The following is a 17,166-nucleotide window of genomic DNA, read 5'->3' as shown; positions in this document are numbered from 1 at the left end:
ATCATGCATTTGAAAAGTGGGCGGTGCATTGCATAGACCAAAAGGCATATGACGGTAGGAATGTTCCAAATGGACATGTGAATGTGGTCTTCTCTTGGTCCTCGGGGGTGAATATGGATTTGAAAATATCCCGAGTAACCATCAAGAAAGCAGAGTAAGCTTGTCCACTAATCTTTCTAACATCCGATCGATAAATGGCAATGGAAAATGGTCTTTTCCTCGATCGCTTATTCAACTTCCTATAATCAATGCAAACTCTCCATCCAAAATCACGGTTGGAATCAACTCATTGTTCTCGTTCTCGATCGTGGTTCCGGACTTCTTTGGCACAACTTGAACTGGACTAACCTATTGACTATCGAAATAGGGTAGATAATGCGGCGTCAAGGAGTTTGGCGACCTCTTCTCTAACTACTTCCTTCATTTTCAGATTAAGCCTCCTCGTGGTTGCTTAGAAGTCTTGGAATCCTCTTCCGGATGAATCCTATGTTGAACTATCATAGGGCTGATCCCCTTGATATCATCAATTGTCCAACCTATACTGATTTGTGTTCCTTTAAAAGTGCTACTAACACGGATTCTTGCTCCGTAGTCAAATCGATGCAATGACTCTTGGGTAGGTTCCCAAATCTCCCAAGAAAACATACTTGAGTGTAGGCGGTAAAGGCTTCAATTCTAGCTTAGGTGGCTCCTTCTTAAGCTCTTTAGGTGGTCCATCAAGCATAGGCGATTCAAGTTTTCTTTGAACTTGATGTCATCCATGACGGTGATGAATCCAAAATCGCATTGATTGACTCAACACTAAGTTCCACTCAACTGAAGTCCTGTCCGAGCTTTCAATAACTCGTCAGCAGGATATGAATGAGTCAGATAATCCTGTGCTAACGCTTCAATCATGCATACCTCGTTCACAACACATACTTCCTGTGGTTGCTGTAACATATGGAAAACATTGGTCTCAACTTTCATATTACCAAAGGATAACGTCATATTACCGTTTCGACAGTTGATGAGTGCATTTGCGAGTGGCCAAGAATGGTGCGCCTAGAATGATTGGTATCTGCCTACCAGATGTAGGTTCTGTGTCTAGTACTATGAAATCAACCGGATAATAGAAATCTTCGATCTTGACTATGACGTCTTCAATTAGTCCTCTAGGTATCTTCACTGATCTATCTGCCAACTGTAAAGTAACATCGTCGGTTTTAGATCCTTCAAGCCCAACTTCGTGAGGCGAAATATGGTAGAAGATTCACACCGGCACCCAAATCTAGTAAAGCTTGTTCCTCCAAAGAATCTCCAATTCGCATGTAGCAGTTGGACTTCCGGGGATCTTTCGGCCACAACCGATAGATTCTGTAGGTAACGATGAACATCTTTGAGCAATAAAAGCTTCTTTCTCGGAATGTTGGTCTTCTTCTTTACTAGATCTTTCGGGAACTTGGCATACGAGGGAACTTGCTTGATGGCGGTCGAAATGGGATATTAATCTGTAAATTCAAATACATCGCAAATCTCCTCAGACCGGGTCATCTCTTACGGTATTCACTAGTTTCAAGGAAACGGGCCATGGATTCTTCAATATCGGTTCTCTTCTTTTTGGGCGGTTGGCTTGGTAACAATTAGTGGAGTTGACAGTGGAGTCACTTCAGGATGGCTTCTTCTTACTTACTTCCATAGTAGTTCCTTCAACTTCTTTTGCAATGGTTTCAAAGTTGCACAACACTAGATATATATCGGAATGTTAGAACTGGGTGGGATGGTGGGGACATAAGTTACCTTAGGCTCCACGTAATCTTTTCCTGGTTCATAGACAATCTTGTTATCAACTTTCTTACCACCGACCAGTGAGTGGTGATGAATTAACTTGGGCATTCGACCGAGTAATCTCCGGGTTATCCACCGCAAGACACCTCTTCCTTTCGGATTTGGCTCCTACCGGGCTTGGTAATGCTCCTTTTGATCTTTCCGTCAAGGCGGCTGCGATTTGCCCTATCGGCCTTGAATGACACTAAAGTTATTCTCCAACTTCCGGGTTCTTTGATTTGTCCGTTTTCACTAATTGACAATGGTGGTGATAGCTTCTTCCGGATGTGGGATAACCGCTTTGCTCGACCGAAAGGCGTAGGGCAATATATCCACTCATAAGATCCGTACTAACTCTGTTTGTGTTGGCTTGGTATTCTTTGGGTTCTCGTATGATCGTTGATTTCTGTATGGCCGGGCGGTTTTTTGAACCGAGCATCGTTATTCGAACCGATTTGATGATTTTGGAATCACGGAGGAAAATTCCTCGATTTGTATTTTGTGGTTTCCAATAATTTTGTCCCCGATTGAATCGGGTTATTTCTTCCTAAAGAGTTGATACTACATGCCTCTGCATTAGTATCCAGATAGTACGAACACTCTTTAGTGGTGTGGCCTTCATCAGAACATAACTCACAAATGGTATAACAAGGCTTGGATGGTTGAGGTTTAGCTTGGAAATTGTTTGGTTTTGGAGGATTCATGGAGAACTGATCAAACTTCTTGTTCAGATTTTCAAGTCCTGTTGATATGCTTGCCATAATTGATAGCATTGCTTGATTTGGGTCTTCTTGAATTTGGTTGCTAAATTTCTTCGGCACCCCCTCCACTCTAGCTACGTCCTCGTTGCTAGTACTCCATTGTTGAGTGTCTTCAGCTAAATTCTCGAGAAAGTTGTAGGCTTCCTCTCCATCCAATGATGTAAACTTACCTTGATGCATTGATCAGATCATCCGCTTGTTCATAGTAGAAAGTCCTCGAAAAGAAAAAATGAACCGATTGTGCTCTTATCATAACCATGATGTGGACATGAGACTAGCAGATTATTGAATTTCTCCCAGCTTTGATGATATTCTTCACCACCTTCCCTTTGAAATTGTCGATGGCTGGCTGCATTGCATCTGTCTTCTGGGGTGGGTAGAACTTGTTCATAAACTTTGTTCTTAACTTCTCCATGTTGTTGATTGAATTGATCGGCTGTGTAGTTAACCATTCGGATGCTTTACCTTCGAGGGAGAGTGGAAAAAGAATTAACTTGATACTCTCATCCTTGATATTCTGGTTCTTGAAAGTTCTGAGGACTGATAGAAATTTGTTCATGTGAACATAAAGGTCAACATTATGCGAACCATTGAACTTTGGAAGCATAGAGATTACCGATGCTCTAAGTTCAAATTGATTAGCTTCGTCTCGGAAAAACAATATCTATTTGGGGGGTCCAATAATTGGCTTAATAGAAGTCGCCGACTTCTTCCTCTGTTGTGCTTGCATGGGTGGGATAGTTTCAGGGATTATTGGTGTCCAAAACACCTCCATCATCTAGCCATGGCCATCAGATCAATCTCGTCTAGTATTCTTGTGAGTCGGTTGTTAAACATTGTCCATTGTTGTGTTCTTACCGGACGATGATATGGACGACGGGGCATACACTAGAAAATTCTATGCAAAAATAACAAAAAAAAAAAAAAAAAAAAAAAAAAAAAAAAAAAAAAAACTATCCTACTATGCAACTATTCTAAATTATGCTAGAATGTAAAACTACTTTTCTTCAACTGGGTTGGGCTTTGCAGCTAGTATCTCGCCGTTGTCTAAAGTCGCCTCTTCTAGGGTTATGGTGAATCACTTGGATTGCTTAAGTACCATCGCCTACGGACGATAGTCCGTTTGTCAAGATTCGGACAAGAAACACTAGAGTCCGATATTTTTTGTGTTGGCTTACAACTTCAATTGTTGAAAAGATCCTAAATGCAATTATACTAGAAAGCAATAAAACTAAACTATGATGCAACTATACTAAGAAAGCAATAAAAGAATGAAGATTCGACTAACCTGAATGGTAGATCTTGTCTTTGAGATGTCCTTCGCTTCTTTCTTTCTTAAAAGGATGGATGATGCTAAAATTACCTCAATATCCAAAAATTTAATCTTGAAAGAAAACGTTAAACATAAACAACTTAAAACGGCAGCGGCGCCATTGACACTACCTCTTTTTGTGTGTGAGATGTGGTATGGTCGTTGAACAAAAGAGAATCGTATCAAAACCTAATTATCCCTCAATAAGTAAAGGATGAGTAGGGTATCGTTCCACTTTTAAGTGTATGTTATGTGAAGAACAGGACTGGAAAGGGGGTTTGAGGGATTAAAAACTAATGTTGTAGAGATTGTAGATTCTAATGCTAAACTAAGCTAAACTAACTAAACTATTGAGAATTTATAAGAGAGAGAATTCAAAGAGATTAGAATCCACCAATACTTTTAATCTATGACCTTCCGCTTCATGGTTGTTCTTACAAGTAGACTACAATTAGGCAATCGAGCGAAAGTGCGATGCCCTTTGGATGAAACATCGTTAACAATTAACTCTACTTAAGGTTGTTCTTATGTTTATGCTATTAATATCTTCTTTCCTTTTATGTAAGCTCGGGCACCATTCAATGTATTACCAAGAGCAACATCAAGGAGTACTTCCTAATAGGGCTGACCATTCAATGAATCACCACTTAAGGCAAACACAAAGAATACTTCCCCTATGCAGCCACCCCCGAGCTACCCCTTCTAAGGCAACACAAAGAATACTTCCCTAACTCTAAAGAATTACACTACTAGAAGAAAAGTAAAGAACACTAGCATGATATTAATATTGCAAAACATAAACCCTATTCTATACTTCCATCCCCTGGTGTGGGCAATGGAATTAATAACTACAAACATAAAGAACTAACCTGATTGAAGAACACCATGAACCAGAAGAATCATTAAACCTTAAGCACTGGCTTCATCTCCTCCCTTGAAGGAGAAGATTAGCCTTCCATAAAGAAGGAAGAACAAGAAGAAGAAGAAGTTGAAAAACATAAGATTAGAAAGAATAATTTATTAAGACTCTTGGCCTCAAGTTCGGAGACAAGAATATAAGTGAATTGGCCTCTTACATGAGGCACTTAGGTTCTCTATTTATAGGGGTTACAATGAGTTCTAGAAGCATTCCAAACCGTCATTTGTTTCCTAATACAAATAGGTTTTTTTTTGAGTCCGACTTCGTCTTCAAACCGGAAGGAATTGGCTACGATTAATCGATTCATGCGTGCGGACGCATTATCCATGCGCCCTCGGACTTAATCAATGCGTCACGGGACTTTCGATCTATCGTCCCCAAACGCAATCAATGCATCCGACGCCGATCCATGCGTCCCCGCACGATAAGCCGATTTTTCTCTCTTCGCTTCTATCCTTCTATCCTCTTTATGGCTTTGGTCCAAGCAACGAATCCTTTGGCCTTGGGCTTCCAAATAGACTTTAAAATAGGTCCAAGTCGCGATATTTAATAGCTCCAATTCCTTGGCCTTCTCCATGATTGTCCACGGACCTCCCATGATGATCATTAATGCTCCGAATTGCTTCGTTTTACCCCATTTTCTCTAATATTCTACAAAAAACTCTTTTTCACTGTAGAATCTTAAAATACAACTTATAAACACTATTAGTCCACTAAGATGGCTAAACAAGAGGCATAATCGAGGGTTAAATAGCACTTTTTGAGCACTTATCACTAGCTCCAAAGGTCATTAGAGCAAAAATTATAACAGGGAGCAACATTGGCGGGGAAACTGATATACCAAGGATAGAGACAACTTATAAGTGCACTAACTGGCCTTTCAGTTTGAAGAGAATACAGTTTCCAATAAAGATTTGTTTCGTAATGACAATAAATAAAAGTCAAGGACAGACATTGAAGCATGTGGGGGTATACTTGCCTAAGCCAGTTTTCAGTCATGGACAACTATACGTTACAGTATCACGAACAACTACAAGATCAGGATTGAAATTCCTAATCAAGAAAAATGGTGATGAACCAGAAGGATACACTCAGAACATTGTCTACAAAGAAGCATTCAACAATTTACAATGAGGTAAAAAAAAATATTAGTTTAATCTCAAATTTTTATTTTTTTAACTTCAGATAGAGCTTAATTACTTATTAACCCGATTAATTTTTTTATCCTATTGCGGTGTAGAGGACCAAAGAACTACTATGGGAGACATTATTCACATTAAGCCATTTTTTTTATATTCTCTTTTGTTCTTTATTGGAATATACACACCCATTTTCTATATATGTCAAGTGTTTGAAATCACTACAGTTTACTACTTCGTTGGACATACATTTGTTTTCCTTTTATATTTATTTTTTAGTTAATTATATTAACTTTGAAAAGATAATCTTCTACTTATCTGTTCTCGGTCGATCTACTTGCAAACATTTAGACATGACAACTCATTACAATTTGATAAAGCAAGCCACCAAGTCGGGTTAGGAATTTAAAGCTCGAGTAAGAATTGATAGAATTTGGGACCACTATCCGGTTGGAAATGAAACATTGTTAAGTAAGGATATGATCCTTATTGACGAAAAAAGTAAAAGTACCACACTTATTCAACATCTTTTTTATCACTTTAAGATTTATATCCATTATTTTTTTCATTCATACAGGGTGACCAAATTAATGCGTCTATACCTATGGAGATCTATTCACAGTTTAAGGAAAAAGTTCAAGATGGTTCAGTGGTACATTTGGAAAAATTCACTGTTAAAAACGTTAGGTCTTACTGTCCCGTGAACAATAAAAACAAGATAACATTTGAGAAGTATACTACCATGAGGAATATTTCAGATGAAACATCAATTCCACGACAACTATTCAGCTTTGTCGATTTCAAGAAATTAGCCCCACGTGATAAGCAAGACGAATTTCTTACTGGTAATTCTAACATTTTTTTTTTCAAATTACATTAGTTCGTTTATTGGTAAAATTTTCATAGGCTTACCAATAAAGTTTACCTTATTCAGATGTCATTGGTTTCTACAACAACATCGGTGAATTGCAAAAAAATGTTCACACAAGAATGAGACAGTCAGATAAAAAATCAATCTACATTGATAATGAGAGGTATGCTTTTTCTTATTAATGATACTCTACTATTTAATAAACCAACTAATCACCAATGGTATATTTTTAACTATGTTTCCTTATTTGTTGTTAGAATGGAATGCTTGGAAATTACTTTATGGGGAGATCGGATTAAACAAATACCACAAGTCCTAACAAAAAATGGCCCAAGAGATATTATAACTGTGACTTCAACAACAGTCAGATTGTTCTCAGGTACATCTATCTAAATATGTACATTCAATAAATTTGAGTGATATGTGCTAATGTATAAAGTTATTGGGCTTCAGGTAAATATGTACTACAAGCAACACCGGCGACAAAGGTGTATATAAACCTGGAAATAGATTATGCTCATACTTTAAAAAATAGGTAACAATTACTTATTTCATAGGAAAAAATCATGTACATACTTTAAAGTTTATGACATATCTCTCATGTAAAATGCAGTTCAAATAATCCACGGGCGGAGTTGCTAATTTCCAGAAAAAGGCCATCTACCTATGCAACAGAGGCAATTCAAGTGAAAAATTTAGAAGAAATTGATACATTGCTAATGAGTACTTCATCAGTGGTAACTTCCTGCCTTTATCCAAGTTCATGTGTAATTCTTCTTTTCAATTATTGTTTGACTGTTTAACAAAATTTGAAATTATCAATGTATAGGGGAAAAGGTACAAATTTAAAGCAAAAATATCAGATATTGACAACAAATACAACTGGCATTACAATTGTTGTGAAGTTTGACCGGTCTGAGAAGAAAGGTAGAACTAAAATATCCAGAATGGTGGTGTGACTATTGTTCCATTTCAATGAAAGAACTAACAAAAAGGTATTGAAACAAATATTATTAAATAAATTACAAATATTATCATAGAGACTAAAGTAATTACATTCTATGCAGGCACAAAGTCCAATTTGAAATAGAAGATTCAACATGCAAAAAGTTGATAACAACGTTTGATGATGAGGCCGAATATTTGTTGCAACGTCCTTTGGATGAACTGTTGAAAATTGAGAAACAGGTATTAATTAGCTTTAACTCTTTAAAATTACATTTATTTACAAAAAATCTCACAAGATGATATTAAAATATTCTATGCAGGAAAATGGCTTCGACTTGGTTTCTGAAATATTAGAATAACCAATTGGCAAGGAATATGAATTTGAAGTCAGAATAACAAAGTACAACTGTGAAAATGGAAAAGATAGCTCATTAACCGTCTAAAAAATAGACAAAATTGAAAAGGTAAGTACAAATTTTATTGTTGCTTATAATGCATTGTTAAAATTTTACTGTTGCAGTTTATTGCCTAAGCAAGCTGTGGAACTTTAGCTTCCTTTCATACCCCCAATAATAGTCATAGCTAATGTTTCACTCTACTACTAACCTATCTTAAAAACAGGGCATCAAAATCATCAAACAAGAAGATGAAGAACCAAATGCCAAAAAACAATGTGTAGAAATTCAGGTAACATACTCATTCTTTAATACTTGGAAATAAAATATTGAAATAATAACTAATTATGAGATTTAAAATTATTCTTACTGCAGGATTGATTGAATTCATAAGGCTTCTCATCAATAGAATCATGACGTAAACGAAGGAGTGCGAGACGACATACGAAAATACACTCAAGTTATATGTTGAAGTTGCTTTAATTATATATTTTTCTTATTTAAAGGGATATTATACATACATTAAACTCATTATTTGCTCATTGTCTTCCACTTAATTGAAAGTTCTTTACGATCTAATAGTGGTACTGCTGAAGGTTTGCTTATTTAAACATCTTTCAAAATTTATATGTCAGGCTTAGAAATATCTATTTGATTAGTTTAATGGGGATAGTGTGCTTACAGTCTTTAGTTTATCTATGCAAAGACGCAAGAGTAGGTACTATGGTACTTTTGTGATAGGGAGATTTGGCGAGTCTATGGAATTCCACTTGAATTGATGGGATTGTAGTTGGCAGAGTTGGAAGTGAAGGGATGGTTGTTGAAATGGTTGCTGGGATGGTGGGCAGTGAAATGGATGATATGGGTGTTGAAAGCGGTGGATAAAGCCGGGTATAAGACACCTTCTCCTATTCAGATGGTGATACCACTTGGGTTCTGTGAGAGAGATGTGATTGGGATTGGAAACCGGGTCGTAAAACCGGCCGCTTTTTGTACTTCCTATGTTGACTTATATATCTAGATTGCCACCTATGAGTGAGGAAAATGGAATTTGAGGGTCCTTATCTTTGTTGTTATGGTTCCCACTAGAGAACTTCTAAAACAAAGTTTGGTATTAAGGAACATACCTCTGAAAGTGTTAAAGAAGCAGATTTTTGTTTTTTCTGCCGTATGGATGTAATGGCTGAAATCGCCCTTCTGAGGTCATTGGACCATGAATATTGATTCTCCAACTAAAAATGCTTTCATCTGCCTGACTGTTATGGAGCAGATTAAGCATTCGAATCACATACTGCTTTCACCTTCACATATCATTGATTTATCACCTGGATACCATGCTAGATAGTTTCCAACTCCAATTGCTGAGTTACATCGACTTTACTCTATATGTGTTTGTCAGAGCTGGGAGAAAACAATGGACTGCAATAATCCTGGGCAGGGACTCATGCCTGCAAGCTTCAAGGTTAAATCTTGTTCCACTTGATGGTGATGAGTTTGCAACGGAAAAAGTTTTGGATCCTGACTTTGGAGAAGCAGCAATTGGTCGTGTTGCTCCAGTTGATTCTGGTAAACTATGTTTCAGCAATTCTTCTCGAGTAAGGTTTTAAAGATAGTAACATATACTAAATAACAATCTACGTAACATTAGGATTATGGTGGATTATTCTGCTATATCGATCTTTACATTCAGGGAGAGAATTGACTGTTCTCTACCCGACACTCCATGCATTGAGCTTCCTGGGGCTCCCTCTATATCAGCCATTGCCTCTAAAAATTCTAAAGATTAGGACTGATAGCCTTTGAAGAATGCACTATAGTTAGTCGTTGACATTGTTAAAGGGCTCTTGGATATTCCAAACGGTTCTGATAATATTGTATTGTAGTAGTCAATTTGAAAAGAATCCTTGGCACCGCGATCTCACTTACAAACATAAAAGGTCATATGAATATCCCAAAAGATCATTTTGCCTATGTGCTAGCAACAACTAAGAGGATCCATCACTTAATGTCTCACCTATTAATTTATGTTAAGAGTGTATCTTTTACTATGTCTAGACCAATAAGTTTTCTACCCTTACCAATTGAAAAGAAGAAGAGTCGTAAAACCTTCCTCTTCAGGCACATGAATCTACTTAGGTCCTGTGAACAGCATCTGTTATGTATCTTACAGTTCTAATCATCTTATGGTCTTTAAAATCATAATTGTTGGATGAGATGACATGTTATCCAACTATACTAGCTTCTTGGTTAGAATATGATGTAGGCATGACTCTCATTATGTTATGTGTAGCAAATGTGTGAGGGTGGTTACGTGTTGGTACTGACTGTGTCACACCCCAAATTTCCAGACAATATTTAAAATAATTATATTTAATTAACTGGAAACCCGGGGTGAAACAAAATCCAAAACCCTGTTATCAAACACGATATATACAAAAACTGAAATCAAAAGAAACGAAAAGGAAAAATCCTTAAATCACATTATTAAACTATAAAGAAACTAACCAACTCTTCAGAAAATCTTAAACCAGAAGACTCCAAGAGCAACTCCAAATCACGTCTCCTTATCCACTGCACTCCACCATCTATGTTCCTAAGAACACACCCTAATGTTACAAAACAAAGCAAACATGGAATTAAAAATTGAAATTTTTGGTATGAGTAGACTAACAACAAAATATATATAATAATCTTTCAAATGAATAAATATAACATTACAAACAATTTCAACTTGGAAGACAATATAGTTCCGTTTTCCAAAAAGCGGTGTAGTTTCTTCCCAAGTAAGATTTCACCCCCAACATACAAATTCCAAGAATCTCATATAACAGTACTCGTCATTCCCACTTTCCAAAATAACTCACAATACAATACCACTTACATTCCATTTATTAACTGCACATATGATAACCTAATTAAAAATGAGTTTGGTATTCCTTACCTTTAAGCCAACACGTCGTCTTAGGGTAGGATATGTACATCCCTACAGAAAAGATTAATAGATCCTACCCTCTTGCAAAACAGAGTTAGATATCACAATAAAATGAGTTATCTCAGCCAGTCAAAATTCCATTCATAACCAAACCTCATTTAAGACATTTAAGTCTAATTGATATGACCTGGTTCGTCCCGCATATTCGGGGAATATCACTTATCATAATACCTATATCAAGAGTAGTCATTCATATGACATCATTACGTCATAAAGTTTATGCGTGCATAATCATAGATCTCAGACTATCACAAGTCATTAATAGTTTCAGAATAACATATCAAGTTATAGTCAATTCACAGTCACATAGAACTCACAATCATTTACTAGTATTATTCAATCGTCACACTTCATATCCATAACATCACACAATTCATATACTTTTACTTTAGTATCACCGCTTTCTGCCTACTTATGAGAAGCGAGGAAAAGTCACAACCAAGGAGTACATTCATCCCTTGTGAGTATCAACTTATACAAACCATGTATATATTTCTCATAAGAAATCATATACATCACATGTTTTAATAACTCCATCACACGTAAAATCAATATTTTTACAATTTTTGCTTATTAATTATCTTGTTGACTCCTTTATTCAAAGACATTTTTGAATCCTAACCTTTAGTTCCTACTCCACGATTTGCACTACACACATTTGCCAAATCACACATCCGTTTCATTAATTCACTCACACCGATTAGTACCACTTACAAGACATATGTCCTTAGGTTATTTAAGCGGGATATGGCCTCCGTGAAACATACTTTCATCTTGTAAACTTGTAACTTGGTAAGGTATGAGTCATATCGACCATCTCGGGCTTTCCATACACATAATCATAAAGCCTCCTTTGGGCATAACAAAATATCAGGTCATTCATGGCACATTCAATGAATACCTTGGGTCATTCCCGCCACATTCAAGGAATACCCATCATAACACTAATCGGGTCATTCATGGCACATTCAATGAATACCGAGTCATTCCCGTTACTTCACATTTAAGGAATACCCAAACCTACATTCCATTACGTACATTCAAGGAATACGACCAACCATGGGCTTAATACCTTAGTTCCTCTCTAGGGCAGTCAAACTATTGGGTCATTCATGGCACATTCAATGAATACCGGGTCATTCATGACACATTCAATGAATACCCATCTATCACATGACATCACAAGTCATAATATCTCATTACCAAATCCACGAGGTGGAGAGTTCTAAAGATGTGGGCGACACATTAAAACATTATTATCACTTATAACTATACTAGCATTACTCATGTCAAAATATACCACACATGCAGAGAGTCATTTTCGCGCGTCAAGGCAAATCAAGCACTTAAATATCATTAAATGTAAACAGACTTATAATCAAACAAATACAATTTACATAACCACACTCATATATACAATATCATAAACAAATAGTTTATTAGCCCAAATTCAAGTCCACACACACTAATGTCCAAAACATATCCACATATACTAAAGTCTATATTCATATACAACTTCTATCTCACACACATATATATTTATGTAGTCTCAAAACAACAGTAATTTCTAACACAATCACATAGTTTTCACACAAACTAATATATATATTATAGATATAGTGGTTGCACTTTTGTTCAAAGCTGCCTACGTATCCAAATCCTTCAAGATTGGAATCAAGCCTTCGTAGTTATTATCAACCACATAGTCAATGCTATAGTTTTTTCTACATTCATCCAAATGACATGTAACTTAATTATTTAAAAACTAAGGTATGTAGATATACTTTTTCATGTAGAACTCGAAGTCCCAACCTTAGCCCATCTAGAAGCAAACTTGGGTCGAAAACGGTAAAAATCCTAATATTCAGCAAAATAGATTTCTGACGGACTATCTTCCGAATGACACAACTCTTTCCACATGTATCCAAACGTATCGAGGCTTTTTGTGTTGAAAAGCTGATGCATAGAACTTACTTTATCATGTTTTACAAAAATACCCAATCTCATTCTAAATATGCCAAAACTAGGCTCGAACACAGTGCGAAGAAACTGATTTCTGATGCACTGTTTTCTGCCAGTCAAACTTCCAGACACCATAATAAATTCCACGGGCCTTGGAATGCGATGAGGCCAATTGGAATAGAAAGAAGACTTCCAAATATTATTTTCTTATTTTTATAAAAATTCTAACTCTCACCCTAACTATTTTAAAACTGGACTTGAACACAGTACGCAGAAACTGATTTCTGACACACTGTTTTCTGTCAACCAAACTTCCAGACCTTATATCTATCACCACAGACCTCGAATGCCGAGGAGGCCAATTGAGTTAGAAAGAAGACACATAAAACTTATTTTTTCATGTTTTGGCAAGAGTTTAAATCTGACCCTAACTATGTGAAAACTCGATTCCAAAACAGGCACAGACCGGATTTCTGAAATCAGAAAATTCTGACGTGCCAACTTCCGAACACCATAACCATATCCACAAACCTCAGAATGCGACAAGGTCAATTGGGTTGAAAAGAAGACTTCCAAACCTTACTTTTTCATGTTTTAACAAGGTCCAAAATAAAACTCGAGCAACGCACAAGATTAGCTCAACGTCAAGAAAAACTAGGCTTGAACATAAGCAATGGTCATGTATGTTACCGATAGCTATAACCGAACCTTAATGAAACTAAGTAATTGTATACCCACGTCCATAGATCTATTTCCATGCAGACACATCTATCAATAGAGAAACTTGGCAGTAGAATGCTATCTAACTCATGCTTAACCACCTAAGCACTTTAGAAGTGAACCTTAGCTGTAAGTATAACAATCTAAAACACTTCAAAAGTTAACTTTAGCTATAACCAAACCTACAACAGTAGGTAACAGTAGCAACTTTTGAGACAATTCTAAACCTCATACGTACAATACCACTATATATTCTAATATATCATTACTTAAAATAGTAACCCTTATAGCTATAACCGAAAACGTTAAAATGAGAAGTTCAAACTTTTAACTTTTGAGTTCTGACACATCTAAATAAATTCAAAGCCAACAATAACCAATTGCTACTGACTATCATATACATACCCGGAACACATGTATATATATATATCATAAAGAAAACTTGGCGACATAAGCCAATTAACACAGTACGCCATTTAATTCGATCAAATTAACATTCTTTTATTTCACCTCAAGGTTCCATTAAATCAAATATCTAAAATTACTAGTAGAACACATATAAATAAATCAAATAGTTTTTTTTAAAAGAAAATAAAGTTTAGCATACTCACTTGCGAATTGATCGGAAAAGCGAAAACCAACAAAACCAAAAGTCACACCGTTGCGCGTATATGAACTCTCTCTCTCTCTCTCTCCTCCATTTCAAAAACCCCTAAAAACTAACAAAAGATGGAGAGTTCGGTTGTAACCAAACCCTTCTTACTCTCCCACATTTTTATCTTATCTTATTTTATCTTTATCCATTTATTTTCTTTTTAATATTATTATTACTTTTTAAATCCTAATAATAGGAAAAATAAAGAAAATTAACGGGGTGTTATAGACTGTTTCTAACAAAAAGTAGCATGAGAGGCCTCAGTAGGAAAATTGTTAGTTCATCCTCTTGCAGCTATTACTATGGTTGAAATAATTTGCATTCAACAAGAAAATGTGATCAAATTTCTGAGTTTTGCTCAAGCGTTTGGAAGATGACAATGAGACCAGAACTATGTATATGGGCATATGAATGAGTTCAAATACAACAAATTTACTCATGTTGTCAGCAAACATGCGTCATATATAATACAACGTGAATGGAGAAAACAAAACTCAACATTTTACACTGCCATAAAAGCAAATCTTCAACCCCACAATCTAATAAGGTGCCTCTCTGACACAACGTTCTCTACATGTCAAAAGTGGTTCTCAGAGACAGAGACCAACATACTGCTTTCACTAACGCCAAGATCATCAGTCCATCAGCTTCACTTGCTGAGACCTCCTACATTGTACATATCGCTACAACTAACGCTAAGGCCAACAGCTTTAGTTACCTTGAATTTTTTAGCCACTCCAAGATAAACCACTGCAACTGAAAATGCCAACATGATCCCTGAAACACTTTTTTGGTAAAATCCCTAAAATACACTGGTTGAAAAGTTGAACACGTATGCATTGGCTACTTTCGATAAACCAGTGCGAAGCACGGTTCGCATACTAGTTGAGAATGGAAAGCATAATCAAAGGTTCGCCACCTACTATACGTCATAAATGAAACAAAATGCGTAAAAAAACATAGTAAATCTATAAACCCCCAACATATGGAACATATGTCTACACAATCCACTTGTTGTCGCTAATAAATTTATCTAATGTGTTTCGTGCAACTTTTCATGAGTTTGAAACCAAGTGAGTATTATTATAGTAGGGAGTGGTTTTGGGTGTGCATGATGTGAACGTGATGTTAATACCCGTGTGAGAATGTGGATGTTACCAATGAGTGCTAAGATTTTACTTGTTGGCTATTTTACTTCACGCAACAAACTAAAATTGTCGTAGATGGCAAGTCCCTATAAACAAATCAAAAACTTTTATGACCTATTGTCGTAGTCCCTCATTAATCAGCATAACTTTGAAGTCCTTAGTTAATTTGGTTGTCTTCACCTTTAGGGTTCTTTAGACAACTTCTTTGTGCAAAAATGGTCAAAATTGGATTTGAACTAACAAGAAAACTGTAAATTATATCCTAACACAAATAGGAACCCTTGTTAAAATGTAACGATGCAAAAGGAGATTAAAACATGAAACAAAACTTCTCCTATAGTTACAAGAATAATAATTGCGTCTAAACTATTGAAAGAGTCATGGAATCCTAAGGTTCCAATTCTAGCAAACTGTTAACTCAGACTCAAACATAAAAATAACCAACTAACAAATAAATGTTACCAAAATATGATGATCACTAGTTATACACTTATACACATTAAGCATATGATATAATAATGTAAAAATTTATCAGAGACAAAAGCAATGCGTGTAATTAATAAGTTTGAAAAACTGCATAGTTTACATCAAGATGTCTTCGTAGTAGATCACTATATTATGAACACCAACTATTATATGACTAGCTGAAATTGAAGAACAACTGCTTGGTCATGGATTTTAAGTTTGCTCTCGTTTTCTTTGTTTCCTATGACAAATGCTATTCACTATAATGCAAGTGTAAGTTTAGGAGGCCGGTATTGGTGATTTTAGATCCATTAATGATGCTATCCTAGCTGCTCCTCTTTTCAACAAACAACGATTTTACATCCATATTGTTGTTGGGATATACAAATAGTATATACATGTGTTATTCAACATAACCATGGTTGTATTAATTGGAGATGGCTCAAAGGACACCATTATCATCGGAAACCACAATCCTTCAACTATTGGCTACGACACCGCGAATTCTTTTACCATATGTAAGTAACATTCAAATACACTATGTCATATTATCACACTGAAGTCAAATTAATTAAATCCATGTGTCTATAGTGATCAACTTCATTTAAAATTTAATATATATTTGTAAAATGTTTAAACATATAAAAGATATACAAATATGAAACTTTATTATGTGAACCATTTATGTTCCATGTAAGGGAGGAGATGAAATTATTCCGAGTGAGCTTGACGGGTGAAGTCCAATATATCTTCAAAGTACAAGTGAAATAAATAAAAAAATATATTCACAATCAGTTAGAGATTAACTGAAAGGTTTAACCAATTCCAAGTTACCAACATACATAAAAATCATAACTGTATGGAGTTGCACATTATGTGATCTAGTTTGAGAATAAATAATTATTAGATGGTTTTAAAATTAATACCTCCATCTTTATATAGGTTTAAGAATGTGAATGAAACAAACATATTATTGATTGTGTGGCATGTTATCTTAAATTTTGAAAGTCTCAAGTTATAATATATACAAACATATGTTAAATAAAAATTAAAGTGCGATCACGATTGTAAAC

At 35.7% G+C, this 17,166-nt stretch overlaps 1 protein-coding gene and 1 long non-coding RNA gene across 2 annotated transcripts; both read left to right on the top strand.

Annotated features, from left to right (window-relative positions):
* The first annotated feature begins 5,864 nt into the window (after nt 1-5,864).
* Nucleotides 5,865-7,718, top strand: LOC147483862 (replication factor A protein 1-like). Its single transcript, XM_086579661.1, has 7 exons — nt 5,865-5,933; nt 6,515-6,782; nt 6,872-6,971; nt 7,066-7,187; nt 7,262-7,343; nt 7,422-7,545; nt 7,638-7,718. Exons 1-7 carry the CDS (start codon nt 5,865-5,867, stop codon nt 7,716-7,718), a joined length of 846 nt encoding a protein of 281 aa, XP_086435787.1.
* A 160-nt stretch (nt 7,719-7,878) lies between these two features.
* Nucleotides 7,879-9,065, top strand: LOC147483861 (uncharacterized). Its single transcript, XR_015206108.1, has 4 exons — nt 7,879-7,996; nt 8,077-8,220; nt 8,378-8,443; nt 8,527-9,065. It is a non-coding gene; the product is annotated as an uncharacterized LOC147483861 (long non-coding RNA).
* The last annotated feature ends 8,101 nt before the right edge of the window (nt 9,066-17,166 follow it).

The sequence above is a fragment of the Coptis chinensis genome, chromosome 8 (genome assembly GCF_015680905.1).
Source record: "Coptis chinensis isolate HL-2020 chromosome 8, ASM1568090v1, whole genome shotgun sequence".
Classification (NCBI taxonomy): Eukaryota; Viridiplantae; Streptophyta; class Magnoliopsida; order Ranunculales; family Ranunculaceae; genus Coptis; species Coptis chinensis.
This window is presented reverse-complemented; position numbering and strand designations above follow the sequence as displayed.